This window comes from Charadrius vociferus, unplaced genomic scaffold (assembly GCF_000708025.1).
Source record: "Charadrius vociferus isolate BGI_N301 unplaced genomic scaffold, ASM70802v2 scaffold134, whole genome shotgun sequence".
NCBI lineage: Eukaryota > Metazoa > Chordata > Aves > Charadriiformes > Charadriidae > Charadrius > Charadrius vociferus.
In genome coordinates this window covers 600,465-628,127 of record NW_009648333.1, presented here as the reverse complement: position 1 = coordinate 628,127, position 27,663 = coordinate 600,465, and the positions used below count along the sequence as shown (strand labels likewise).

Here is a 27,663-nt window from a genome sequence, read left to right as displayed (position 1 = left end):
TTTTTGCAGGTTCAAAATAGGATCCATTCCACACAAAAATTTTCTTAGAAACATACTGACAAAACCACATGCTGTAAATTGAGACCATTTCTAATAAAATATCGTCCTTTAAAACAGATTACAAAATACTATTGCGGTTGTTCAAAAAGTTTTTAGCTGAATCTGACATCTCGGTTTCTATATTCCTCTTCTCTTCTTGACAACCCTTCAATTCAGCATGACTTTCAGGCAGCCTGGCTTTATTTCTGTGAACCTGCGAAACAAGAAAAGATGAAGCTTCAACATGAAAGCTATGCGCAATGCCATCTCCTTCAGCCCTCATCAAACATATGGAAAGCGATAAGGCTCTCAGTCGAGTATGTGTGCATGTGAGAGTCAGGAAATCAGCATCATGTCCTCTGAACATGACAGTGAAGGAGGATTTTACAGGGTCTGGAGAGGTGAAGAGCTGGAAACAGCAGGAAATAAGAGGAAGCTTTAAAAAAAGAAAAAAGCTGCCCAATATTCTTGGTTATATTCATTCTGCTCCTCTTTTCCTGTTCCCTTTCATTCCCTCTTCTTTCAAAACAGATTTTCTCCCTTGTCTTCCGTAGAAAGTAAGAAGGAAATGGGAAGGGAAGCCTTTTATTTCTGAGTCCCACCTTCACAGTCACCTTCATAGACTCCTGTAAAGAAAAGGCAGTAAACACATTGATGAAAGCCCAGACTTGCTAAATTTCTGTCCCACGTAAGAAGCTGAGCACTAAATCAGGTATTAGAGACCTATAAAAAAGCAGGATTAAAAAAAACCCCAAACTTTTTGCAGTAAACCTAGCAACCTTGAATGGAAATATGTAATTAGACTATGTTAGATAAGTTTAATTCATAGTGTTTTTATTTACCTCAGAGGAAAGGATATGACACGTAATAGGTGCCCTGTGTAAGGTGGTTTTGTGTCACACCATTGCACTGGATTTATGAAACAGCAGATCTACTTTAATCTGAAACAGCAGACCTGCCTTAATCTGTTTAGTAGTTTAACAGTATTCTAAAACTAACTTCAATTTTCAGTTAGTTAAATGTGGGTTAAGAAAAAAAAATGTATCAGTAACAAAAATCTAAACTCACCTGAAGTTGTGGCTTGTGAGGTATCTGATAGCTGCTGGTCTGATGCGAGCAACTCCTCCCTGACTATGGCTTCCTCTTCCCGTGATAACACAGAGATATGGTTTACCACCGGTCTGCTGGTACTCTGTAACAGCAGGGATTGTAACGGTTAAAAATTTCCCTCAGCAGAGACTTGGCATCCAGTATAACCTTTCCAACCATTCCTCTGAAAATGCTCACTAGTGATTTAGAACTTCGCTTTCCGATGCTGGCTATGTATCTTTCACATAAACGTAGCCATTTTTCCCCTCGTATGAGAGAGATTCTGAAAAAACACAGGCAAGCTTTTAAAATCTGGATTGCTTGCAGTATGCATGTTGCGATCATCAAAAATCGTTCTAGTTTCATAGCACCAGTGCTGTTTCTATCATTCAATCTTCCCTTGGAATTTACATCCTGTGATGTAAACTAAAATTGCAAAATTAAAAGAAGTGGGTGTGATTTAGTTAATTTTGAAGTTACGTTTTCTCTATTGTTTCACATTTTATCTTAAATTAATGTGAGTAAAGAAATAACATTTTGTTGGATAAAGAAAGGAAGAAGGAGGAAAATACAAATCCACACAGTTTTTGACATTGAAGTCACACTTATTTGTACTAACTTCTGCTATGTTGGAGCATGTGAGTCAACAGATCAACACATCACATGAGCTTTATTAGGGCATCTAGTCCTGACAACAAAAGAAATCGCTCTTCTAGCAGAGATCACAGCAACCTAAATTGATGAAGAGCTTGAAAAAGAGGAAAAATATAAATTGTACTGGATTCTCACAACAAGCCAAGATTTGCCAGTTCACAATTATCAGTTCGCATGACATCTTTCCTGAACTACCCTTTCTCACATTTAACTTTATTTGGGGTTCATACTAGTTTACTGTTAATTTGCCAGCACGTAGTGCCTGGTATTAATCCCTTTCCCATGTACGCACACTGAGATGAACTTTTTTTAGATTTAGGTGAATGGGCTGAACAGAAAGCCACTACCATCATTCCTATGCAGCTCAGGAAATTTAGATTTAGCATTAGGTTACAGCTTAAAGTATACAAACATCATTTTGGGAACATCACAAGATAATGCAATTAAATTATCTCTGATGTATATTGAAAGAAAAGGATTGTCTAAGGCCCCACTGAACACTTTTGTTTCTACTGTGTGGACTAGCTGTTTCAAAAAATGAGGTTTGTGCAGTGGTACCTTGCATAAGAAATATTTCTTATAAAAGCATTCCCAGTGTATTTAAATTTATAGGGTAAACTAATAATGCAGAAAAATGTATCTTTTTACAGCAAGAACATTCATAAAGTACTTGAACACTCCATTGGGAGAAAAAACAAGCCCTCAAGCAAAACTGCACAAAACGACATTTATGGAAGCAGCAGTATTCTGATCTCAAGAGATCCTGCTGACAAATCGATATGGAAGTTACTGAAAGATAGCTCAAATCACACACTTTCATGTAAAAGTTGAAGACAATATAATCATTGTGGTTAGAATTCCAACATAATGATTTTTCTTTAAAGATTAAAAAAGTAACATAGTTCTGACAAAGTAATACAAACATGACAAAAATGTTTGCATTACCTCCTCTGTTAAAAATGCCAGCAAGGATAGATCAAATCTTCAATAAAGTAAAGGATAAAAGAGAAGGAAAATTAAGATGTTCAAAGATGCACGGGGGACGACGACGACGGGGGACGGACAGGACGGGACAAGACAGAGAGCAAAAAGAATCATTTCCATGCCAAAGAAAACCAATTCCATGGGGCAACTTTGAAAATAAAACAACACAAAATCCAGTTGGTTTTACATGTTATTACATTACATTCATTCCCTCTGATATTGCCATATATTGTGATTTCTTAGTAGAAAATGAGGAGAATAACTTTTAGGTGGCAGGAACTATTAGCTTATTCCTACCTTCACTTTTTTGCTGCAGCACGCTGGACAAGTGATTCACAGCTTCATCCACGTGGAGACCATGCAGATCCAACACATTCATAGGCAGCAAGGAAGTATTTACTTTCTCAAAGATTTGCACAGCAGCAGCATGGTTGGCTTCTTTCATCTTCTGCTCGTGAAGACGACCCTTTATTCATAAGCACAGCAACTATTACACACTGAGACATAATTTAAGCTCCACACTGGTCGCTGGGTACAAAATGACAGTACTGGCAGGGTGCTTTTAGCTCAGTTTGAAGCAGTAAAATTTATAATCGCAACAGAACTTCTGGAAGAGGCTCAGTGAGACCTACTCACAAGGAGGTTTCATGAAATCTGTTCGTAAGAAACTACTCAAAGCTGGCACAAAGAAGAAATTACAACAAAAGCCTTACAAGAAAGAAAAAAGCCAGAAAAGGCACAAAACCATAAGGTCTTTACATTAGCTAAAAAGTTACACTCCATACCGATTTTTTATTATCCCAACAATAGAATTTTACTTTCTGCAAGTATTTTGCGAAAAATTTAATGAAAATGTCAGAGAAACTGCACAACAGCCCAGGAAAAACTTGCTGAGTGTTACAGCTGAGGTTAATTTTTCTGAACGCATTCCCTAAAAATCAGGCAAGCCAAGAGCAAATACTTTTTTCTTTTTTTTTTTTTTTGAAATAATTGCCCATTATCTCTCCTAATATTTTTGACAAATCTTTTATGACTGACAAGTTCAATACAGTCTCTATTGGAATTAGGGTTATTCACATTACACAGTGAACAACTACTAACTATTTCCCATGAACCTTGCAGTGTTAATATCTGAGAAGCTGAAGCAACAAATTACATCTTCGAAGGTCTGTAGGCACTGTCTTAAAAGGAATGGAAGACTTAACTCCAGGTATTGGACTGACAATGACGCAAGAGAAAAGAAGTGACAGTCTGTCTTACACTTTCTTAAAATGGATCATCTGAAGTGCATTAGTGTCAGACCAGAGACACCAGCCCCATAACTCTCACTCGCAGAGGATTCCCAAGATCAGCTAAGGCCACCAAGCATAAAGTATTTTTCATTAATAAAGGCAGCTTATTTTGCCTTTTTATTACCTAAAAGAAAATATGTAATAATTTTCCAGATTGTATTTGTCATTATGGCTAAGCACAAAAGTAAGATAGGACTTGAAATTACATTTCTATTTAAAATAATGCAGACCTTTGTTCAGAATCCCTCCAAACTTCAAGAATGTATAAACTAAGAACAGAGTTCATTATAAAGGCCAATAATCAATATTTCCTACATGCACAGTAACAATCTAAACATTTAGAGTAATACAATATACCAATTGCATGAAAGCTTTAAGATAATAAGCAAATTCAAGTGATTCATTATCACATTTTTTGTTCTGTCATAATGCAATTCATAGTTTAGAATTAAATGCTTCTATAACATGAACTCTTACTGAATTTTTTATATGCTGTTAGATCAGGGAAAAGCTACAGCCTTTGAAGATATTTGTAACAGAACTTTTAAGATGGTCTGAATGAAGCGTGAATGGAAGGGTCTCATGTGAAGGCACCAAGAAACCAACGTACAGGAACAGTTACAAGAACAGTTGATACTTATAATCGGGAATATGATCAAGAGCAATGATCAGCAGTAACCAACTGGTACATACCCAGAAATGTGCTTGAATCAAGACTGTGTTCCAAGGCACACAAGACTGATCAACAGCAGATCTACACTCCAAAACCAGATGGATGGCAAAACGCATGGCATACCACACCATGTTTATCCCAACCCAAGACAGACAGTAGACATAAAGATAGTCAGAATGAGGTAACAAAGACAGCAGGCAGCAATCTTGCCCAAGATTTATGGAGGATGAAGCAAGCAAGATTATGAGGCAAAAGAACGTATCTTAATACCTATCTGACTCATAAATAGTACAAAAGGTATGTCCAAAACCAGTTCATCACCAATTAAGAGGAACCCAAGTGACATTTGGAGGATTCAAAAATTGATGTTTGCTGCAGTTGACGTCACACGAGTCAACCTGGCCAGACCACATGGACACCAATCTTGGTGCTTACAAGTATGTGGATGTGAGAGTGGGATCTATGAGAGAACGAGCGTGTGTGATTAAGCACTAAATGCCATCTTTCATGAGGTCTCACACTGCATTTGGTTACCTTAGCTTCCTATACCAGTATCATTACTAGTGAAAGAGAGTTTACTTGTAAGGTGATTCTCAATATAACACCTACACAGGGAACAGTAATTGAGCAAATTTATCAACTCTAGTAGGCACAATGTTTTTCTTATCACTTCCAATTCAGTATTTAAGTACCTCTCTAAATTCAGGCAAAACCCACAATATTTACATTTACCTGATGTGCATAAAATGCTGCCACAGGCTTCATACCCATGCGATAAGCCTCCCCAGCCTTTTTCAAACATTCCTGTCTCTTTTGCTGGTGACAAAAAGCTTCTGCTCTTAAATCATCGTATTGTGGATACTCAAATTCTTGAAATATTTCACTCAAAGGATCATCCTCTTCCTTACTTTTTTTTGCCTGTAGGAATTGGCAGTGTTGAAGTATACATTGTAGAGTGTTTTCATTAACATAGCTTTGGAAATGTTTGTAACTACTATTTAAAAAAAATAAAAATACCTTCTTCTCCCGGTTCTTTGCAGCACTGTAGGAAGAAACAATTTCATTTTGCTGAACACTTTCTTGAGCTATAACTGTTTTTACAGGATCTGCCTCCAGAACACAGTTCAGAAACTGTTCAGTTTGTTCTAAAGAGTAGCTGTAAAGGATAAGTAAAATCTGTGACTTTACAAATACATTAATAGCTGCTACATTTTTAATAATGCATATTACAAACCTTGATATTGTTACGAAAATAAATGACAGTGGAAATAAAGCACTGGAATTGAATTTTCCACCTTATTACAAAAAGGTTTGCAGACTCACTGTACTGCATTACTGGCATCAACACACATGCAGTCTTGGTTGACTGAAACGTAATTGAGGGGCACTTGAATACTAAAAGGACAATGAAATACTAAAGTAAATTGCATCCTACCTTAATCAAACAGACATTAGGTTTAGAAGTACACACTGCTTTTTGGGCTGGATAAGTTACTTCATCTTAAATCTTCTCTGGTCAGGGTTAGATAGTATAAACTAGTTTAAAACTAGCTCAGTTTTCTGAAACTGTCATGCAGGAAAATCCTTGTATTTCCAGTCAAGCTTTGTTATTAAATTTAATGAAATAGGAATATGACCATCAGTTGCCATCAGATTTCTAATAAGCCCTCTTTCTTCTTTAGTCTTCTTGCTGTTCAGTAAGCAGACAAGAGAAGACTGATCAAAAGTAAAGATAGATTTTGGGAAAAGTAACACTATGAAGAGAATTTAGAATGCTAAAAACAAGGGATGGTGAAATCTTTGAGCTATAGAGACAGATGAAGGACGTATTTTAAACGTCCCACAAGGAAAGGTTTTGATAACAACCTAGACAAGCAGAAAGGCTGACAAGTAGGCATGCAAACTCATATGTAGAGACAGACATTCAATGGGCCAAGGATGAAAAAAGAATTTTCTCTTCAAAAAAAGTTCAGTTCTCAGGAACTTGGATTTAAGAAGGTAGCCACATACTCCAGAAATATAATGCAGAAAAGAGAAAGAGAATGTCAGCAGGAAGAGATGGAGAGATGGTTCGCTCCTTCAGAGCTGCTGTAGTAACCAGGAAAGTACTAACAGCAGGCGATGGTAGTTTTCCTCTTGGGCGGATGCCGTTTTATGTGAACCCAATATTACCACCTCCACTAATTTCTCCCACTTGATTTAAGCCTCAGCTCTAGAGCAAATAGCACAGGTCCACTGACAGTCAGTCAGAGGTCAGTAGCCAGAGACATTCTTCTCTCAATGAGAAAAACTGTCTACTCTCCAAAAAAAGAAACAAGTCTACACATAGACTTTTTCTGCCCTTCTTGCTTTTCAAGCAAGCTTGTTTTGCCTTTATTTAGATCTACAAAAAGTGTGCTGGTTTGGAAAAAGGCATTTTTTAGCAGTATCTTAACTCTAAATATTTAAGGCAGTAACTGTGCACTATAGAGTGTAACCGAGTACCATTTTTACAAAGAACTTTAAAGATTTCTTACTTGTTGTCCCTGAAGACATCCATTAAGAAATTTTGATTAATAGTTGGAAACATCTCAAAAAGTTGCTTCTCCTTTAGTTTAGCAGCACAGTCTTTTCTAGCCATAGAAGGAACACGATTCTACCCAGAAGACAAAAGAAAAATATTACAAGTTCTTGATTAGAATAAAATATAGTAACAGTGAAGCCAATCCAACTTTACTGTTATTTGTTAAGATTTTAAAAAATATCTACTCAGTAGGTATGCACCCGCAGCAATGACAGCATGCCAATATCAGCCTGCCACACTGATTTGATGAGACTAAAGTAGGGACAAGTGAGTTGTATTATACACCACTGCAGTACTCTGCAGTCATTTGAAGTGACTCAGCTGGAGCTCCCTCATAACTTGGACAAAGCAAAATGAGGATTTTTTAGAAGGAACTTAAGTTTGGGAATGCATTCCCTGCTAGTCTATCTAGTCCTATGCTAAGCTTGTGCAAAGTCCACCTCTCTACTTTATATTGAAGGCCTAGGGTTGAAAAAACATTTTATTATTAAACAGCATAAACAATTTCGTTTTGTTGTACGTGATGCTGTACTGTAACAAATATTCATATTTGTGAAGTCATGCTGAGAGGAAAACATAATTACAGCCCAGAATAAATCAGACTGATAATTCCTCAGGACTCAGATTTAATTAAAAAAAAAAAAGGTCAAAACAAAGCCATGAACACAAACTGAAAATAAAGCTGTGGACATCACAGTTGTTATTATCAGTAAGGCACATACAAGCAGTTCAAAGAAAGCATCCACAAGCCATTCTTTCAAAATACAGGCTAATCCATCCAACTTTCTATACCAGTAGAAACCAAGTTCCTCTTTTTTAGGACAGCTACTTAAGACAGACAACTACAAATAAAAATGCCTGTTCCAGACAACTGCCAGGCAGTAGAGGGCAGCATTATGCACACAACAATCAGATGGGGTATGCTAACTGTGTGGAAGGTACAGAATTGATAAAAGTCTTTTTTAAAATTACTGTTTTCTGACGAGAAGGTACAAAAACCTGTTGGAGATTAACCTCAGATACTTCTTTTAATGTCTCATCTGTTAGGAATGTTGTGGGTTCTCCTTACAAAAAATATTAAAATCAATTCAATCCATTTCTAAACAAACAAGGCACGGAACTAATTACGAACTTTTTTTGATATCACTTTCCCAATAAAGAAGTGTGTGAAATCAGACTGATCTTTGGGTTCAGATGAGCAATCAAAAAACAATTCAACCAAACACAAACGCTAAGCTGTATAGTGAAATGCAGCATGATCTGTTTGTGAAACAATCAAAATATTAGTTTTTAAAATGAGATTTATATTTTTCAAATAAACATCTACCACAATCAAATTCCTGTATCACAGTAATCAACAATACTAACTGGCATGCATTTGTCTCACAAATTCAGGCTGTAATCAGCACCACAAAGATGAGTCACCGGGTAAGACACGTTCTGCTTCATTAATAGCAACAAATCTAAACTGCATAAAAAACTGCTGCTATCCATACCAGGTCCTGTTTCTCCTGCATAGCTATTTCTTCAGAAATTATTTGTCGGAGAGAAACTTTCTGAATCTGCGCATTCCAGTGATCCATAAAAGGAAAAACATCTGATGTTGCTGGTTTTCTAGTCTGTATGTCATTAGACGAGCCTGAAACCCAGTCCGTTTTTTTCTTCTGTATTTTACTGTCTGCATTCTGAGATAACAGCATTTCTGAGTCATCTGTATCTATCTGTTGAATCACAGTAGGACCTTCAAAAGCAATAAAAATGACGCGACAAATAAAAAAATTATTAGTTTATTTATACAAGCAAAGCCAAAATAATTAAGATAAGTTTTTCAACCTAGATGGTTTGTGGTTTGTTAAAACAATATTATTCATGCTAAAATAGAAAACAACACATTGTTTTCACCTTCATCACTTCTATTTTCCAAAGACTGTCTGATCATCTTTATCTATTTTGTAAAACAAAAGCAAAACCATCAGACTCACCAAATTTTCAACTGCCGAGACATACCTCACAGCTGCAAACTACCTTGCACATACCTTAAGTGAGGAAGTCTGTTTGCTTTTATAAGAGAACTATTGACTCATGTGTTTACATGTATACTTGCCTTTCCTCTACAACTTAAGGACAGATGCTTAATGATCTGGTTTTACACTTCCACGAGTTAATGCTAACAGCACCGTTTGATCATTCAAGAGGAGAGTTTGCATCCACAGCGCAATCCAAGTCTTCACCCAGGTCCCATGTAAGAGTAGTGGGGTTCTGCTGTAGAGGGACTTTTCTTCTGGGAGCTGAATGAAAACTAGATTGCTAGGAATTTTAACACTTTTTGAACAAGGATATCCATCCTCCTGCTACAATCAATTCCTCTGACAACAACGTGTTAATGTTGTATTCCTGACCTCCTTCCCTCACCTGCAGAAATCTTACTCTGCTAGTAATTCTCTGGCCACGCCTTTTCTTACTGCAGAGATTACAGAAGTCCTACCAAACGGCTGCCTGATCCAGCCACATCTTCTCTTTAAGATCTCTGAAGTACACAAGATGATAAGCTTTTTGCCTGCACCTACATGGAACCAGTGATCCTGCTTATAATTAACTTATTTTTATTTTTCCACCACACTTCCATAAGAAAATGGTAAATAGAACCAAGGGCAATAAATAAAAGCTTAGCTTAATAAATGAATGTATGATTTTTCAACAGACAGAGTATTTGCAACCTTACTGAAGTTTCAAATAATTATTTTTATAATGAGAATTAAGTATTTTTACAATTAAAAGGAATACAGAACATACCTTCTGCAGACAACTTACATGATTCATCTCTCCTCTGACGCTTCTAAATAAAAATAGTAAAACCATGAATGTAAGCTATAAATTTTGCAGTGAAATTTCGCAAGTGTTAGCTTCTAAGTAAACCAGCTTCAAAATGTCTCACATATTTCTCAAAGATCAGATATTTTAAAAGAAATATATTTAAGAATAATAATTACAATGTGAAGTTTAAAAGGTAGAACTATCTTTCCGAAAACACATCAAACCAGAGGAAAATGCCCTGCTGCTAAAATTTCATGACCTTAATTAAATAAACCAAACAAAAATTTTCCCAAAAAGCATTCTGAGTTTCATTAGGCTATGAACAGAGGTTAGAGGACTCTTCTCAATTAATGTACATGGAGATATTTTGTATACATAATTATTCATAAAAGAACTCTTACACATCAAAACTACAGTAATGATTTTTGGCCAGTGGAATTTTTGATCAATCTTGTAGTAAAATTGTGCATTATGATCCTTCTTTTTTTAAGAATCTTGGTTTAATGATGAGGCACTCATGACATGCAGTTTCTTCATCCCTTGAATTGTCTTTCAACAGCTCTGATGATTATGACATACTGATATACGCCACATTTTATGAACTACTGTGGCATTTTATCATTGTTCTCACAAAGATACTTCTATTTTACACATTTGGACCAACACATTAGGAGACAAATGGTCTGACAAAGCACAAGCGCGCCATATCATATCACAAGCAAGAAATCTACTAACCAGAATAGATTCTTTCCATTTTTCATGAATCACTCTTGCCAAATTCAGATCAATGTGAACCACACAATCCTCAACAGTTAGTGATCCTTATGGAAGGAAGAAAATATATTAATTAAAGCATTCTATAAAAACTTTTCTAAGCAATTAAAGTACAGTAGCCCAGACTTATTAATTTGAATTCTGGAGATTCTGCACAAACTGTCACGCCTGAAAAAAACTTCAGCAACTGCCAAGTGGGGGGGGAGGGGGGCATTCCACACAGAATTCATTATCTTATGTCCAAAAACTCAGAAAGGGTAGGAAAAAACAAGTTAACATTAATTGTATCTTGCTGAAATATGACTACCTGAACAACTACATTTTTCTTTTTTCCAGAACCTTCTAGAACTAGCAGAACAAAGTCACTGTTAATTTACAAGCAGAGTTTCATTCTTGGAACTGCGATTCCCCCTATTCCACAGGCAAATGCATTTATGTGACACAACATTCTCGCCACTGCCCAATAGCAGTCACATCCCTCCTTTCCAACACACGAACTCAGAGAAGCAAACTCCAAGTATCCCCTCTAACTCTAAAGGAAACGGCAGGAACTATCACGGTATCATAATGATACATCTTTTCCCTAAAAGATCTTTCTCATATTATTTCTCACTCTTTCAAAAATAAAAAGGCAAGAAGCACATACGTATCAAATAAAAAGGCAGGGTGTAGTTCACACACAATAAAACATTTTTCTGCTATCAAAAACAAACTTTTTTTTTTTTTAGGAGGTAGGCATGGAAAGCAAACAGGCCAGCAGTCAAACCCACCAATAACTCAGGTATCCAGATTTTCACTTCAAGTAATCTTCAGCAGAAAAGAGAACAAAGGAAAAAAAAAGGAAAAAAAAGAAAACAAACAAGCTATATATTCATTGTGTTTTCTTTTCTTCCTTTTTCTATCAATCTTTAAATTTTGTGACGCATGTTCAGCTGCTTACAGCTTCCTTCATCATAATGTCTCAGCAAACTGGCCTGTTTTCATCTTTGAAGTATAGCCACACTTTATCTTCTTGCTAAACCATTCATCTTCTCCTTCCCCAATTTTACTGGTGCCTAAAGCTTTCTTTTTTCTTTCTTTTTTTCCTAACCAGTCATAATTTACATCTTCTTCATCATCTTACTATTCCTTCAGAGTCTCAATATAGGCTCAAAGGCCTGTTGCTCAAAATGCAAATAAGCCAATATATTTTCTTATGCTTTTAAAGTACGCGCATATACAAAAAGACAAAGGCAGAAGGTAGCACTACTGCATTTGTATTTTTTGCCACGCTTAGTTCAGTTCCATTTTTGGATTAACAACAGCAAACAACAGTATCACAAAGAATTGTGCAAATCTGTTCCCTAAAAATCAAGTACGAAGCAAAAAAGCACAAAGAAAGAAAGGTTTTCTTAGCCCAACTGAGTTTTTTCATAGAAGCATGGATATAATTATGTTCATACCTGCCTCAATGCCAACAGGCCCAAATATTTCTTTCAATTGGAGTGCCAGTTCAGGAGGTAATGTTAGTTCTAGGCAATCTATATTGAAGGCTGCACGTGATACTGGTATAGGGTTTTGTATCTTGGCTTTAGTTTCATCCCTGCTTGGAGTTTCAATTTCTTCTTTACCACGTATCTCCCTGGAACTCCCCTGGGTTTCTTCATCTGTCTCTAGTTCTTTATCACTCCTAGGATCCATCAGAGGTGCATGATCCATTTCCAGCAACAAAGCAGTCACTTTGGAATTCTCTGCATTGCTTTTTGAAGGGTTACTGTCACTTTTGTTACCGAGTTCAAATTTCAAATTGGTGGAAATTGTGTTAGGACCATGAGGCAAAGCCACGGGCATATATAAACCTGCATCAAGTTGTGAAACTGATGGCTTATTTATAGTTTCTTCAACAAGACTCTCAGACTCTACCTCCTGCTTTCCTGAATCGGATTGCTCAATGATACCTGCTGCTGAGCTGCCTGCGTCAATTCTAGGGGCTGCATCTCCAGAATTTTTCAGTTCCACCGAATCGTTCAATGAGGTAGCAGGCAACAAGTCAGACACAGCAGCATCTGTCGCAGTTGCCTTGGTAGCCCTACTTTCTGCAACACTGAGTGGTGAGTTCTTGTCTCCTGAAGGCTCAGAGATACCACTAGCCCCAATTATTTGCAGCATTTGTTCGCAGTCTTTGAGATTCTCACTATACTTTGTACTTGCCTTGAAATCAAGGTCTGCAACAACTGGCTCAGCTTCTCTTACTTGAAAGCATTCAGTATCGACATCTTTGCATAACTTTTCATCAGAGTCTAACAGCAGACCTGTGGCCCAGTCTATGTCTTTGTTACATCTTTCATACAGATCTTTCAGAGCTTCAAATGAAACAGACTCAAAGAGCTTACAGAGCATATTTAGCTTCTCAGACTCATCAATATTGATAAGTTCACTTTCTTCCACAAATGTACTTTTATCATACATAACTCGATAGGGTATTTTTTCCTGAGAATCTGAGGGATTATCTACATCTTTGGGTTTGAAGCCGTCTAGTCTGCCGTGCAACACTTTGGTAGTCTCAGGAAAAAGCATGTTCTTTTCTAATCTCCACAGGAGAGCAAAGTCCTGTGATTCAGTCTGTGAATGGCTACTTTTTTGTCTACATGAGCATGTGTTATATTTCTCTTCTGCTGCATTAAGCATAGACAGGTGTTCCTCTTCTTTGGGATGGGGCAAATTATTGTTTGTAAAAGTGAGGGCTAGTTTGTGATGTTTCCTCATTCTCTTATTTTGCTGGGTTTTTTTCTCACCTACTGTTTCACTAGCTACTGTTTCAGGTTGGTGCATATGCAAACTTTTCGTATCCGGTTGCTCTGCAATGTTCACAGGTGTCCCACGAAGCACATCTACAGTCTCAAGAGCATTTCTATCAATGTCCCCTTCAGTATTTCTACCTTCATCGGACTGATTTAGACCTGTCTTTCTCATTCTCCTTGACCTTTGTTGTCTCTGTTCTAAAGAGCCTGAGACAGGCCAATGTCCTATTATTTGTAATTCCGGTGTAACTTTCTCTGAACTAACAGAGAAACAGCTAGAGGCTAGATTGTCTTCCTCATGTCCTTTTTCAACAGTACAGGTCCCAGGCAGTCCTGCTTGCTCTTTACCTAACCCAGGATGCTGCTGACTGGGAGTTTTACCTTCCCTATCGCTCCTCAGAGATTTTTCTAGTCTTCTGGCTCTTTTGACTCTTTGCCCCATTGTTTGTTCTACAGGCCAGTCACCTACAAAGTTTAGTAGTTCCGGTTTTCCTGACATGTCAAAAGCTGAACTGCTTGGTTCTACTGTGTTACTACTTTGTGTTGATTTTGGTTCGGTACATATTTCACGAGATCGCTCAAATTCAGTTTGAACTTTACGAATGTCGTTATCACGGTGTTCCTCAACTTCCCCTGTATGCAAGCACACAGTCTCTTCAGTTGTGGTCACATCAAGCTCATCCATTTCTGTTTCAGTATTTTTTTCTATTTTTTCACCCTTTTCTTCTTTTTTCTCCAAGGGCAGTTCTTTTTCTACACAATCTGATAAATAAACATCCAAGTCATCTTGAGCAGTGCTGTTCTCAGAATCGTGTTCCACTGAGTTATTTTTCATTTCTTTTTCCTCTTTCTGAAAACGTTCAGGATCACAGTTACTTTCTAACGTTAGAGAAGTACTGGGAAAAGTTTTATCATCTTCAGCTAATTCAAGAGGTTCTATATCAGAAGCAAAACGTTCTTCTTCCTTTACATCAGAATGCGCCTCTCTCTTTCTGGAAAACAAATTGGAATGAAAGGTAAACCCGTTTCAAACCTTCTTTAAGCACTTGTCCATGTTTTAAATTTTGGCTTGGCTACTTAATATTTTCAAATCACAGACCGGAAACCACCTTTTAGGACACTAATCATCCAGCTGGAGAACTCCAGTGAGAGGAAAACAAATTTATGACAACTTAGCCCTAACCTCAACACTGCTTTATAAAAAAGAAGGACCTAAGAATAGCAGGACTTTCCTTGGTAAGTATCCCTTTTTTACTTCAGCATGGGGCTAAGAATACTTTCTCAGAACTCTGTTTTCCCCCATTCCCAGCATTCAGTTATGTACTGAAAGCACTCTGCTGCCAGACACTTCCTCCTTCAGATCACCAAACCTGGTAAACATGCTTTTATTTAATGACTGTTGCTCTCTCACGATAGCTCAATGCTAAAGTCAGTCTAGAAGTTAACTAGGAGAGGACATGCCATTTCTTGTCACACCATTTTTCACAATCAACTACATTCCATTAATTAGCAGTGCCCCTCCATTTCAAATACATTACGCATGCAAAATCCAAATGAAATAATAACTACAATAAAATCTGATTTCCTATGCATTTTTATAATGCATATACAGCATTATTCAGATTAGCCACTACAAAGTAGTCGTATATACAACCAACATAAATCTAGACAAGTCTAGATTAAATACACTCAAGAGTACTTGTTACTACTGCACAGAGAATCCACCTACTACCACAAAGACATCATCTAATACCAACACACAGACACAGAAATAGCAGTTTGCTCATATTTGGTACTACATTCTTCTGAAAAGCGTTTTATAGATTTCAAGTGTTTTGTATCTACAACATACATCCAACAGCACATTTCTAAGATAAGAGAAAGTCAATCAAGATTGGCTTATTGAAAAGTAACACACAGCCATACTGGGAGGTTTCCCAAAAGCACTGGAAAGTTGACTAGATCCCTTAACTACTCATTTCTAGAAATCCTGAAATTCTTAAAAACTAAGAAAACTATGTAGTGTATTTCCTTTTATTATTTAACCATTTTTTAATGTCTTCAATGTTCAACAGCATTATCCATGTTCCATTGCTATGAAGTTTGAATTTTTAGTCTTTTATTTGAGACTACAAAGCTAGTAAAACAATCTAACCTATGGCTTTCCTCCTGCCAAGGATCTTCGCTCCAGCCAGCAGCTTCCGATTTGTCTGGGACTGAAGAATTCAGTATTGAACTAACAGTAAGGTAGCGTTCATACCGTTCCAACATTCTTTTGATCTTTTCTTTAGATACACCATGAATGTTTCGCCTACAAATTAAAAAGAAATTGAAAAAGAAATGTTTCAGATTTGTATGCTACAATGAGAGAAGAGAATAATTTAATAATAATTTAATGATAATAAGTTTACGGCAAGACTAACCAGAGAATTCAGGGGGCCAGGGCAAAAGCTGTGAAAGAGCAATTCTTTCTCTATCAGTGCACTAAGGCATTCCAAACAGGATATCTCAGAAAAATCGCTGCTCCATTTGAGTTCTCCACCCCACATGGTGGCCCTGTTCTGCAATAAGATGTTTTGCTTAATACTAAAATCTAAAACTGTACCAATAATGCATCTTCTTCAAATATGTATCAGAAACACACCATATCAAATCCTGACAGTGTTGTAGGATATCAAACTGGGTATGGAAGATTTCTGAATTCAATCTTCCTTCTCTGGTTTTGCTAAACTAAGACCTCCTTGAGCCTTGAGGAAAACCTATTCCCTTATTATTTTGGACACCCTTTGGCTAGAAGTTGTCACTGACTCTGTTAAACACCAACTAGCAATATGCTCTGCAGCAGTTCCACCTAGAACAAATGAATCCTGCCAAGGATGACAAAACAGAAATTGAAGGTACAGCAGAAGCATGCAAATCCAGATGACAACAGATATTTGAAATCACAAAATAACTTACACTGAAAGGGACCTCTGGAGGTCACACAGTCCAACCTCCTACTCAGAGGAGGTACAGCTAGATCAGGTTGCCCACAGCTTTGTCTTGTCAAATTTTGAATATCCCCAATGATAAAGTCTACAAACTCTCTGGACAAACTCTTTCAGTGCCTCACTGAAAGTCACCCCCAAAGTAAGTTTTGGTTTTTTTTCTTTTATGTAATCAAAATTTCCAAAGTTCCAACTTGCTTATGTTTGTTTCGTCCTATCTCTGCACAATTCTCAGAAGAGAATTTTTTTATTCTTCTCTACAACCTCCCAAAAGGTAGCTGAAGACAACAATAGTATCCTTCCTTAACGTTCTCTTCTAAAGGCTGAACAAACTACTTTTGCTCAATTCAGTATCATCTGCAAATCTGCTGAGAGTGCACTCTGTCCCAACATCCAAGTCATAAAAAGGCCATTAAATAGTAGTGGCCCTAGTATTCATCCTAGAGGGACATCAGCCTATTCTTGGTCTTTGCACCACTGATCATACCCTTTGAAACTGTCATCCAGCTTATTTTTTGGCTACCTTATTATTCACTTACATAGGGTTTACATAGGCCTTGCCTATTTTGGCTCTGAGTAATGGCTCTATGACTGTGTAGAAAGTCCCACTAAAGAAGAGGTAAACAACAACGGTGATGCACAGGGGTTTGTCCCTCTCAGGCCACAAGGTGCTGATTGCCTTAAACCCAGAGACACCAGAAACATTTGAAGTAAGGCAAAAAAACAGCTGGATGCAAAACCAGCCCCAACCTGACATAATTTTTGCAACTTCAGGAACAGAAAGGAGCAGTCATTGTACCTTAAACGCAAAAGAATTGCAATCATAAAAACGTTACATAACATCTACTGCTAATAGTATCTTTTGTATGTAATTAGAATAAAGTGACAGGAAAAAAATCTTAATACATATGAAATCTCACAAATGTAAATATTGCAGGAAAAAAAAATATTAAAAAGCTACTTATTATCACAAAAACCTTGACCAACATCTTGCTACTTCACCAGCCACTGTACTAAGCAATACCATTTTAAAAATCGTAGTTCATAGACTATGAAAGATATACAACCTAATATGAAGCTTTTGTTTACATTCTTACCTTTCAAGTTCTTTTGGTTTAAACTTCCACCAAGTGTCTGGTTCTCGGAACATGACTTTGTATTTGAACTGCTGAGCCTGAATAAAACACGTATAAAATATAACGAGCCACATCACCCATTTCTTATTTCTAGGAAGAAGCACACACATAGCCTGCTTCTTTAAAGATATTTTTTGTATTTTTTGAAACCAATTAAACATTTGGAATAACATACTTTTGTTCAGTGTTTCACTTCTGATTATATAAATGGAGATTTTTAAAAACATGTATATGCATCTCTTACTGCAAAATTAAATGTGTGCCATGATCACAGAAAAAAAAAAAATCACTATTTTATACCATCCCTTTAAATGTTCGGCCTCTAAGCCAAGATTGCAGAACAACTCCTCTTTCCAGGTACAGTATACGCACGTCTACACAGCCTCTCCAAGACAGAGAAAAGCTCACTGCTTACATTCAGAGCTGACCAGATGCAACTCAGTTCCAAAACAAGCAATTCAGTTACATTAACACAGCTATTCTGGGCAGCCTTCCTGCTACATGAGAAACTTGAGCATGCTGCAAGTAAATGGTCCTTATACGGTCTAGTCTCATCGTGACAGAAAAGGAGCCCAAATTCTAATCAGAAGAAACACTGTGAGTAACCGTGACAGTTCTCCTCATTCCTGTTTTCAAAAAAATTAATACCATCTGCACTTCCTGGGAAAACTTTTGTTGCATCTTTATTTCAATATACAGCAAAATCAAGGACTTTTTTTTTTTAATGAAAGAACTGTTAATCTGACAATTGTTAATAAATTCAAAGATAATAAAATACAACTTTTATGAATAAAAATTACCTGCGTTGAGTCCCACCGTTCACTAATCTATTACCACATGCAGCATATGTAAACTATCTGCCCAAAAGCTGTCAGTTCTACGTACTACACTCTGACGTGCTTCTATACCATGGCACAAGAAATCCCAGATCTACTTTACAATATTTCTTCCTATGCATTATTTCTGTTAATCAGAACCAATTTTATTAAATAATGCAGTTCCGTAAGCATAAAAAAACCCATTAAAACTACCAACCAAAATGACAAATGATCAACAGCAAAATAAGAGCTAGAGTCTAAAAGGGCTGATGCCCATTTCGAATTGATTAAGCAAAAAGGTAAGAAGCTCCAGAAAACTGGAATATGAGAAACTTATAAAAGAGTTCTCCGAGTTATTTAAATCATTAATTTTGGAAGTTAAATGTAGAATGCATTTTTTTTAGTACTAAATAAAAGCTGATCCCTTTTAGTCACTAAATAAAACCACTACACTAGTAACACAAAATAGCGCAGGTGCATTATTTTGATTACGTTACTTCAATAAAAATTATTGCATAACTGCAAACTAAATCTGCATCACTTCAAGCAAGCTAGCAACATTTGTTAACTCTAGCCCTCTAACTCGTCTGCTGGTATCTGCCTCTAGGTCATATTTAGGATGAAACTGAGTGTTCAAGTTTCATGGAGCATCAAACATCACTCATTAGTCAGTGCTGATTGTATTTTAAAAGTAGCTTAGAATTTTACTGATCATATAAAAGAGAAACAGAATTCAGTTTCCTCAACAATATTTATTTTTGCTCCCAAGCACAAAGCACTTCGCTTTGTCACTTGGAAACTAGGCCAGGTCAATACTCAGACATGCACAGAATATGACACTGAGTAATACGATTCTGTGTAACGCTTTTTGTTGACTCCAGACTTCCTTGTGGAATAACAGCTAGACTGAGAAAGATAATTTCATTTTAAAACATACGTTGTTGCCATACTGGTCAATAATCCCTTTTCCCATCAATCAAATTGTAATACTAACCAAAGTAACATAAGGCTTCATCTCCCATGCTTGTATGTTTGTGTTGTCTATTATTATAGGAGAGATTCTCATTTCAAATGCTTCTTCGGCTGAAAGACACAGGTGTACGAGAGAATGTGATATAGTTAATTTTGTTATAATAGGGAGGACATGTAACATTTATACTATTTCTCTATATTTGTAACATTTTAAGTAGATAATCCATAATGATTAACCACTGTGTAAAGGACTCTTGCCACAGCTTGATCTGTTTCAGGACCCTCTTTTATTTTAGAATTCCCCCCCTCACAAGTCAAGCTACTGAGATATGGCATTATTATTTTGAATTAACGTATGTATGACAATCAAGGAATGAAAATGCAGATGTAAAACACACCAAGATGACTAATCAATCAGTAAATCAAACTACAAAAAACTACATGATCACCTTACAGTGCACTACTTTGTTGCACACAAAATTCTTGGCTTTATAACAGTCTTAAGATTAGTCCACTCTGTAAACTGTATAAAATATGAAAAATCAAAATAATTATTGTAATTCAAATACACAGTAATTAAATGTTTAGAATTGCTAGCTTTGAGATACAGCACCATGTTTTTGTAGTGTCTGAACAACAGAAGTAATTGTTGAATCACACCCATTTCTCCACTGATTAGAAATTTGACAGTAGAAGAGTGATCATGGATCAAATTTAGCAAACAGAAGTTTAAAAACAGTCATTCTGTGGCAAGCTTAGCGAGAGCCACTATCAAAAAAATACACCAATTATGGAGAAAAGAAATCATTTATTCTGTTGTGCTCTTATAATTTTGTTTTAAGTTTGCTAAGAATTTAGTGCTCAAGAGAAAAAAAATAATCAAGAGCAGGAAAATATCTGTGTGTTATTTGTATCAACATCCTCATTACTTATTGCATATGCATATATAATGGCTCATCTCAGAAGACATATTTCAGGGAGATGGTACAGATTACCACTCCAGAAATGGGACACAACCCAAAATAAATAACATGACGAAATCTGAGGACAAAACAATCTTTTGACAAAGACACTGGCATTTTTAATTGCAAAACACACAACGGACAGATGACTTCTGAGTTTGTGCTCACATTCTTTTTCCCCACACATTAAAAAATACTTCTATGATGGGACAAATTCTTGTCCTGTGACACAGGCATTACAAGACAGGCAGCTTTTTAAATGGCATGCAAGTATTGAACTGTAAACAAGCAAGCTAATCCCTTATTTATTTCTCACCTCGTTTCCTGTTCCAGTCATGTGCTTCCCCTAAGCAATCAGGATCATAATGGTATTGTCCATGTTTATAAAAGTAATCATCAGTACTAAGAATGATTCCACCTGGGTTATCCTCGAGCAAAGTCCTGTGAAAGATCAAGAAGTAAATAGCTTTTTCTCCTTCTCCTCCCCAGCCCTGATACCTGCCGCCATACATATATGTATTTAGTCTCTTGCACAAAACCAAGATTATTTGGAATGGAAGCAGCAAATTTAGGTAAGGGAAAGATGATCTATAATAATTTCCCTCTATTTCCAAAGGCTGAGGATATCTAGGGGAAAGAGCTGACAGAAGTTCCCTACAAGTCTCATTTCAAAACAAGGGAGGTATTTTTCCATCTGCATCTAGTGACGTACTTCACACTGACAAATACACATAGTCTTAATTGCACCAAGTATTTCAGGTGCAAGCCAAAGGAGTCTAAACTTAATCTAGGCATTTGGAGAGTCAGAAGAGAAATCAAGAGTGCAATGCAAGAAGCTCCACACCTACAACTTACACAGAAGAATTCCAACAGGGGAATTTCTGCCTATAAAGAGCTGGCATACTTCCATCCACGTTATTGGAAGGAAACCACGAAATGAACAGGAACTTGGAGAACACAGCAAACCTAATACTACTGCAACGAGCCACTGTTGACATAAGCTCCTTCAGCCAGTGACAGAAGTTAAAGCTAACCACTCCTATTTCAACTTCCACTAGAGGTCAAGGAGCTGCAAGCAACTCGGCTCTCTGCAATTATTATTACTCATCTTGCTGCATGTACCATGTAGCTGGCAATTAGCATACCTATTTACAAATGTCAGAAAACTATCTCAGCCTGCACTAAATCCTGGACACAATTAAGCAAGTTCTTTTAGAAGCTCACAATATAGATGTTCTACCTTGCCAAATATGATTTTCCTGATCCTGGAACACCTCTGAGAAGAACAAGTACTTGACCTACAAGGTGCATCTTTTTTTTCATCATGTGACAAACAGGTGGCTGTTGTGCTTGCGAGAGGTTCAATTTTGAGTTTCTATCTTGATTTCCCCATACCTTCAGAGAAGGGTTGCTATCCCAGGCATTTGAAACCACTGGAGAGGGAAAAAAAAGTCCTTTTTCCAAAGTCCTATAGTCTGAAACAGGTCTCCACTGCCCTGGACTGACAGCCACAGGAGTTACAAAGCTGTGACTTCCACTGGATGGATAAAACACAGGAGCCATGAGATTCCAGTGTTGTTGAGGTTGACAGGATGGTGTAGAAGAATTTAAGTTATAACCCTGCTGAGTTTGCTGAAAATCTGTAGGTTTTGGTGTTTTGAAACTGGATGTTTCAAGAGAGACATATGCCTCTGGAAGACCAGTGCTCTGGTGGCTGTTAAAGGCAGTCACTACCTCTTTGTGCTGTTCCAGACACCCTGAATTAGGATTTCCAGTAACAGCTACTCCAAGTTCCACAGGTCTTTGGGAGGACTCACCAGAAGCAGCATTCACACTTTTTTGACCCAAAACAGTATCCTGTGTCTGTTCAGAATTTCCACGTGATATTTCTCTGTTGGATTGTTTACAGACTTCAGCAGCTACATCATGTTGAACATGGATTTCTGAGAAATCAGAATCTTCCAATATCTCTGCAAAAGTGTCTGATGCAGCTGGTGAGCTTGTCTGGACTCTCAGCTGACTCATTGGTGGCTGAGAACAGCATAAGTTTTCTAAAACATCATTATTCGTCCCTGTTTGCTGTGGAAGAAGTAGGACATCACAAGCTGAATCAGATTTTTCCCACTCAGGAAATTCATTAAAGTCATCGTGTCCCACAGAGTGCTTATGTACTGTTTGGTCATTTGCAGAATTAGGGAATTCATCACTCGAACTGTATCTCCGAAAGGCATTTTCTATCAAGGAATCCAGTTCTTCAGTCAGCTGCACATCAGGTGATAGCACCTTTTCTTTTTCTTCTTCAGAATTACTTTGTTCTGCAGTACTTTCTCCCATTCTTTCATCTGCAATAGATCTATGCTGATTAACAAGAGCTACTGATGATGCTACTGAATCAAAACCCAAGGTTTTTGAAGATGCTACTCCTTTGGCATGGGTGGACAGCTCTAGCAGATAATCCATAGCATTTTCTACTGTTGAATAAAAGTAAAGAGAATAAAGCATGGTCAGCTGAACAAACACAAGCTGATGTGAAAGCAATTTTTTTACTTGAAGGAGTATTTATCACAACTAAAGAGACAATCAAAAGACAGTTCACCAATTCATCTTTTAAATACACCCTCTGCAACTCCCTTGATCTGTTTCTCATTAAAGGTAAAGGCAGAACTCAATACAGACATATTGCAAAATAACCACCTAATTAGCACAAAAATTACTAAGGAAATACTGTCTAAAAATTATTAATTTTCACTGGAAAAAATCAGAACTGGGTATTTAAGTGGATACTTATTTCTAACCTATCTCATATAGGCAAAACAGTGTAAAATGAACTGAAAAACACTAAGGAGGACTAAAGAGATAAAAGTATGCAAAATATGTTCATTGTGGCTAGGCCCAACTGAAAATGTCATACCTAATATAGTATGAAAAAGCCAGTATCTGCATTAATTCTTTGTAAAGCCACTAAATGGAGTATAGATTGCCTATGATCAACATGAACAAAATGAAAACCTAGCACAAGTATCATCTGAGCTCTAAAGCTAAGCTTCTGTTTTCCTGAAAGACAGTGTAGCAAAAAGTCTAAGTCCACTGAAGTGCAACTCCTCCTGCAAACATGTTAAATAAAATCTTCTCTACTATACGAGAGCAACTCATTACTCACATGAAAAGATGCTAATATTTCAATTTTTAAACTATTGTTAATAGTACATCACACTCTCCAATAAGCTTCTATACAAATCTGTTATTTTGATAAAGGTAAATCTTATTAAGAGTTCAAAGCACGAATCAGTAATTCCATCAATTTCAATTTAAAAAGGAGTAACAATCATAGCAACAAACATGCGAGTTACAAACTCCACACAATTTAAGTAAGGTAAAACCAGCAATAAAAGCAGTCCTTTCAATGGCTACCCAGCTTTTCATACATATCAAAAAATGCCAAACTCTGCCTTCTTTGCAAATAGTGTTAGGAAAATCTCAGCTAATCACATCCGATCATACGAATACAGATTGATTAAAATGCTCCATATATGACTTATTCTCCTGGTAAATAACTCCTCAGATGTCGCTATCCAGCATCTCATCCATTATTTTTATTATTAGTGAATGAACTTGTATATAGAAAAATTTCAAAATCACAAAAGCATGGGAATGACTGGGCACAGACATGAAAATAGTCTGCCAGGAGATGTGGGTATGTAGCTTGGCAGAACACAGGAGGAGAAACACAGTCCAACCAAGGCTACAGAGAATTCAACATGACAAACAGAATTCATCCAGCAAAAAATAATCCTCAATGGAGATGACAAGATGGGAGTGCAAAATAGAAAGTAAAGCAAAATCTTAATTCAAGTATTTAAGAAAAAGCAAACACTGCCAGAACCACATACTGTGTACCATTGTCTTAAAAAAATGTGATCTACAACATAAAATACCCTTCCTGCAGAAACAGTTTATGCATCTAGCAAATATGGCACAGAAACTAATTGGAAAAAACAGATTCTCCTCACAACTCTACCACCGCCTGCTCTGTGTCACAGAACAAGCCACTTAAACTGTTCCTCCGCTTATGGAGCACACTGCTACTGCAAATTACCAGCCTCACAGAAACATTGTCAAACTTGGAGAATCTTGCATGGAAAGAGCTATAAAATTTCAAAATATTATGACTCACCTACTCATTAAAAACTAAACTCACAAATACGCTTGCAACACCCACACCAACTTTTCTGGAGTTGCCCTAGTTAAGAGCTGTCTGCATACAGAACAAAACTGTAATGCCAACTGTAAATTATTTACCTTTAAAATCACATTCAGACAGAACCATATAAACCACACTAGGATCTAGGTCAGAAAACATCTCTGACATGCAGTTGAAGAGCTCTTCCTTATTGACACTATGCAATGCTTGTGACATTGAGTGGCCTGGGTCCCCTTGGGATACACCAACAGCAGTTCTGTCAGAATTGCCATTCTTCCGAGAAGGACTCCCACCAGTTTTCCTTCTCCGTGGCATTTTATTTTCTAAAAATCAGCTTGTTTTTTGGTTTAGTTTCTTCACATGAGGCTGACAGCACCAAGCTCAGAAATCACAAAAAACCTCTCGTAACTGGGATAAACGTAACAGAAATAGCAGACCTGGAAAAAAGAGAACAGAGAAATTTTAATAAAATACACGGTCACATTTCCATGTCTCCTATTTAGATAGCTAAAAGATTAAAAAAATACATAAGCATCCAGGAAAGCATTTTCTAGAAGGCTGCCTTTCTTCTTTTCAAATAGCTGACAGCTAAATAGCAGCCTTATTTTCCAACTAACTAGATATTGAATCTGTGTCTGGGTGAGAGAACAAATGAAATGGAGTTTAAAACAAAAATCCAGAAGAGTAAAGGAAGCAATGCAAGGCAGCCAGTTCACAAATATTCCTCTGTTAACACCTACAGGTAACCAGTTAACATAATGGAACACTTATATTCTGTTAAAATTCACAAATTTTGCTCTTCTTGCAAAAGTACTAGAAAACATAACAGACATCTCCAAATCTTCCAGAAGTCCTTTCATAACTTCTCCCCCCGGCCTTGATTTTTCACGAGTAAATAGTCAGGGTTCTTCAATGTTCAAACAGTGGCATAGGTTGCCCAGAGAGGCTGTGGATTCTCCAACCATGCAGACTCTCAAAACCTTACCAAACATGGCCCTGAGCAGCCTGCTTCAGGTGACCCTGCTTGAGCAGGTGCATCAAACCAAAAGACATTCAGAAATGCCTTCCAACCTCAGCCTGTGTGAAGTTTTTTTAATTGTTAAAAACATTTTACAGCTTCATAAGCCATAAAGCAAGAAGAGGCTTCTGTCTACCCCCCCACAATTCTGCCATAAAGCCTTTATGTTAAAATGCTATGGCATCTATAATAACTGCAATTACTGCATTAATCCTGCATAGAAAAGGAAAGCGATTATTAATTGAAGTACAGACAGAGTATGGTGTGATCTCACTTTCTTTTTTATATCAAATAACATCAAAGCTCTGTTGTGTTCTAGTAATGCTCATAATAAACTAATATATGGTTTTTACAAATTATTATTCAGAAAACTAGCAAACCTTGGTAATGCTGAAAAATCTTAATTTAATTACAACGAAGAGTCACTATTTAGTGATAACAGTTACTGATTAGGCCATACAATATCTGTTCCTGTATTAAGATTATTTTGCCAAGGATGACCAATCCAACATGTGCAGATAAATCAATGGCAGCATTTCCAAGTTCACTTAGTCCTTTCCTCCCTAGATCACTGGCACACAAATGATGATGTCAGATTAGTGCCAGATTTGGACAGCACTTCTCCATTATTCTTTAGCAATCTCTTCCAGCAACCAAGAGAAGTATCATTTAGAAGAAGGTGGACTGTTACGTTCCCAAGTCACAGAAATTTATGTAAGAAAAACAGACAACTCCAGGATCCCAGGAGTTTCTACCATATGCATATGGACATTAGATAGACAAATGAGACGGATGTCTGAAACAATGAAGAGGCAAGGAAGTCTGAAATGCATGACAAGGAAAACAATACACAGGAAAAGGAAGAGCCAGACTTCCAAAACTAAAGGATAACCGACAGTAGAAGATGCCAGTTACCCAAACTGAGCTGGGACAATTGCAGCTGTTTTTTTCACTACACTTTTTTTGGTTCACTTCTCTGATTAGCCATCCTTACACCATTCTTTACTGTCACGAAAACATATTCAAGCAAAACAATATAAAAAAAAGTAGTTATAGCAAGTCATGTTTTTCAAACTTCTATTTCTAATTGATTCATCTTCCAGCCAGTAAAACAGGTTGATACCTAACCTCACACAATGTGTCAGTGCTAAAAAAATGTGATTGTTCCTCGCTATAACAGGTTCAGTGACAAAGAAAAGATCCTGGCAAGGGAGAAAAGTATTCACGCACCTTGACTCTACTGAATGCCAAGCAGAACATTCCAAGTGTTATCAATGTTTTAATCCGACTCTCTTACAATGATCAATCCTGTAAGGACCTGCTGCTGAAAACATGCTCTGTAGGTAGGACTTTTAAAAACAGATTTCCTAACTTCACTATAGGCTATTCCCTTCTCAATGTATTTCCTGCATTAGGCTGTGTATCCCACTATATATTAGGATGCCTTGCTCTAATGAGCTAACGAAGCCACAAGCCTGTATGACTCTCAATCAACAAATTTACACCACATTGCTTCAGGATTATTGAGGCCTAAACTGTTTACCGCAATTAATTACAGAAGGGAAAAGAAGGCAGAAGGGAAAAAGACAGTGGTCATCTCAGAATTTACACACAGGTCAAAACCTTGGTGACTCCCACTACATCTACTTATGCTAAGGCAATGCACAGATCCACATTTTGTCCTATCTCTCCACCTAATGTCTTAGTAAAATTGTAGAAATTGTTAAACGTATCAAGGATTGCCCAGGATTTCATTTAAAATAAGGTATTTACCATGGCTAGTATCGCAGATAGATATTTTGACAGCATCTCTTTTGTTTACCACAATATTTTCAATGAAATTCCTGGAGATACTCCTGGGCAATATCTTCTGTTGATATTACCAAGCACAATAAAAGTATATAAAA

At 36.9% G+C, this 27,663-nt stretch overlaps 1 protein-coding gene across 1 annotated transcript; it reads right to left on the bottom strand.

Moving 5' to 3' along the window:
- Window positions 1-7: 7 nt before the first annotated feature.
- On the bottom strand, window positions 8-25,053 carry N4BP2 (NEDD4 binding protein 2). Its single transcript, XM_009884947.1, has 16 exons — window positions 24,837-25,053; window positions 21,778-23,008; window positions 20,854-20,978; window positions 19,598-19,686; window positions 17,747-17,823; window positions 15,818-15,973; window positions 12,325-14,654; window positions 10,844-10,929; window positions 10,088-10,130; window positions 8,791-9,035; window positions 7,248-7,366; window positions 5,749-5,887; window positions 5,464-5,649; window positions 3,064-3,232; window positions 1,108-1,231; window positions 8-253 (listed from the first exon to the last, which is right to left on the bottom strand). The coding sequence occupies exons 1-16, from the start codon at window positions 25,051-25,053 to the stop codon at window positions 208-210; spliced, it is 5,382 nt and encodes a 1,793-aa protein (XP_009883249.1). The 3' UTR covers window positions 8-207.
- Window positions 25,054-27,663: the final 2,610 nt, after the last annotated feature.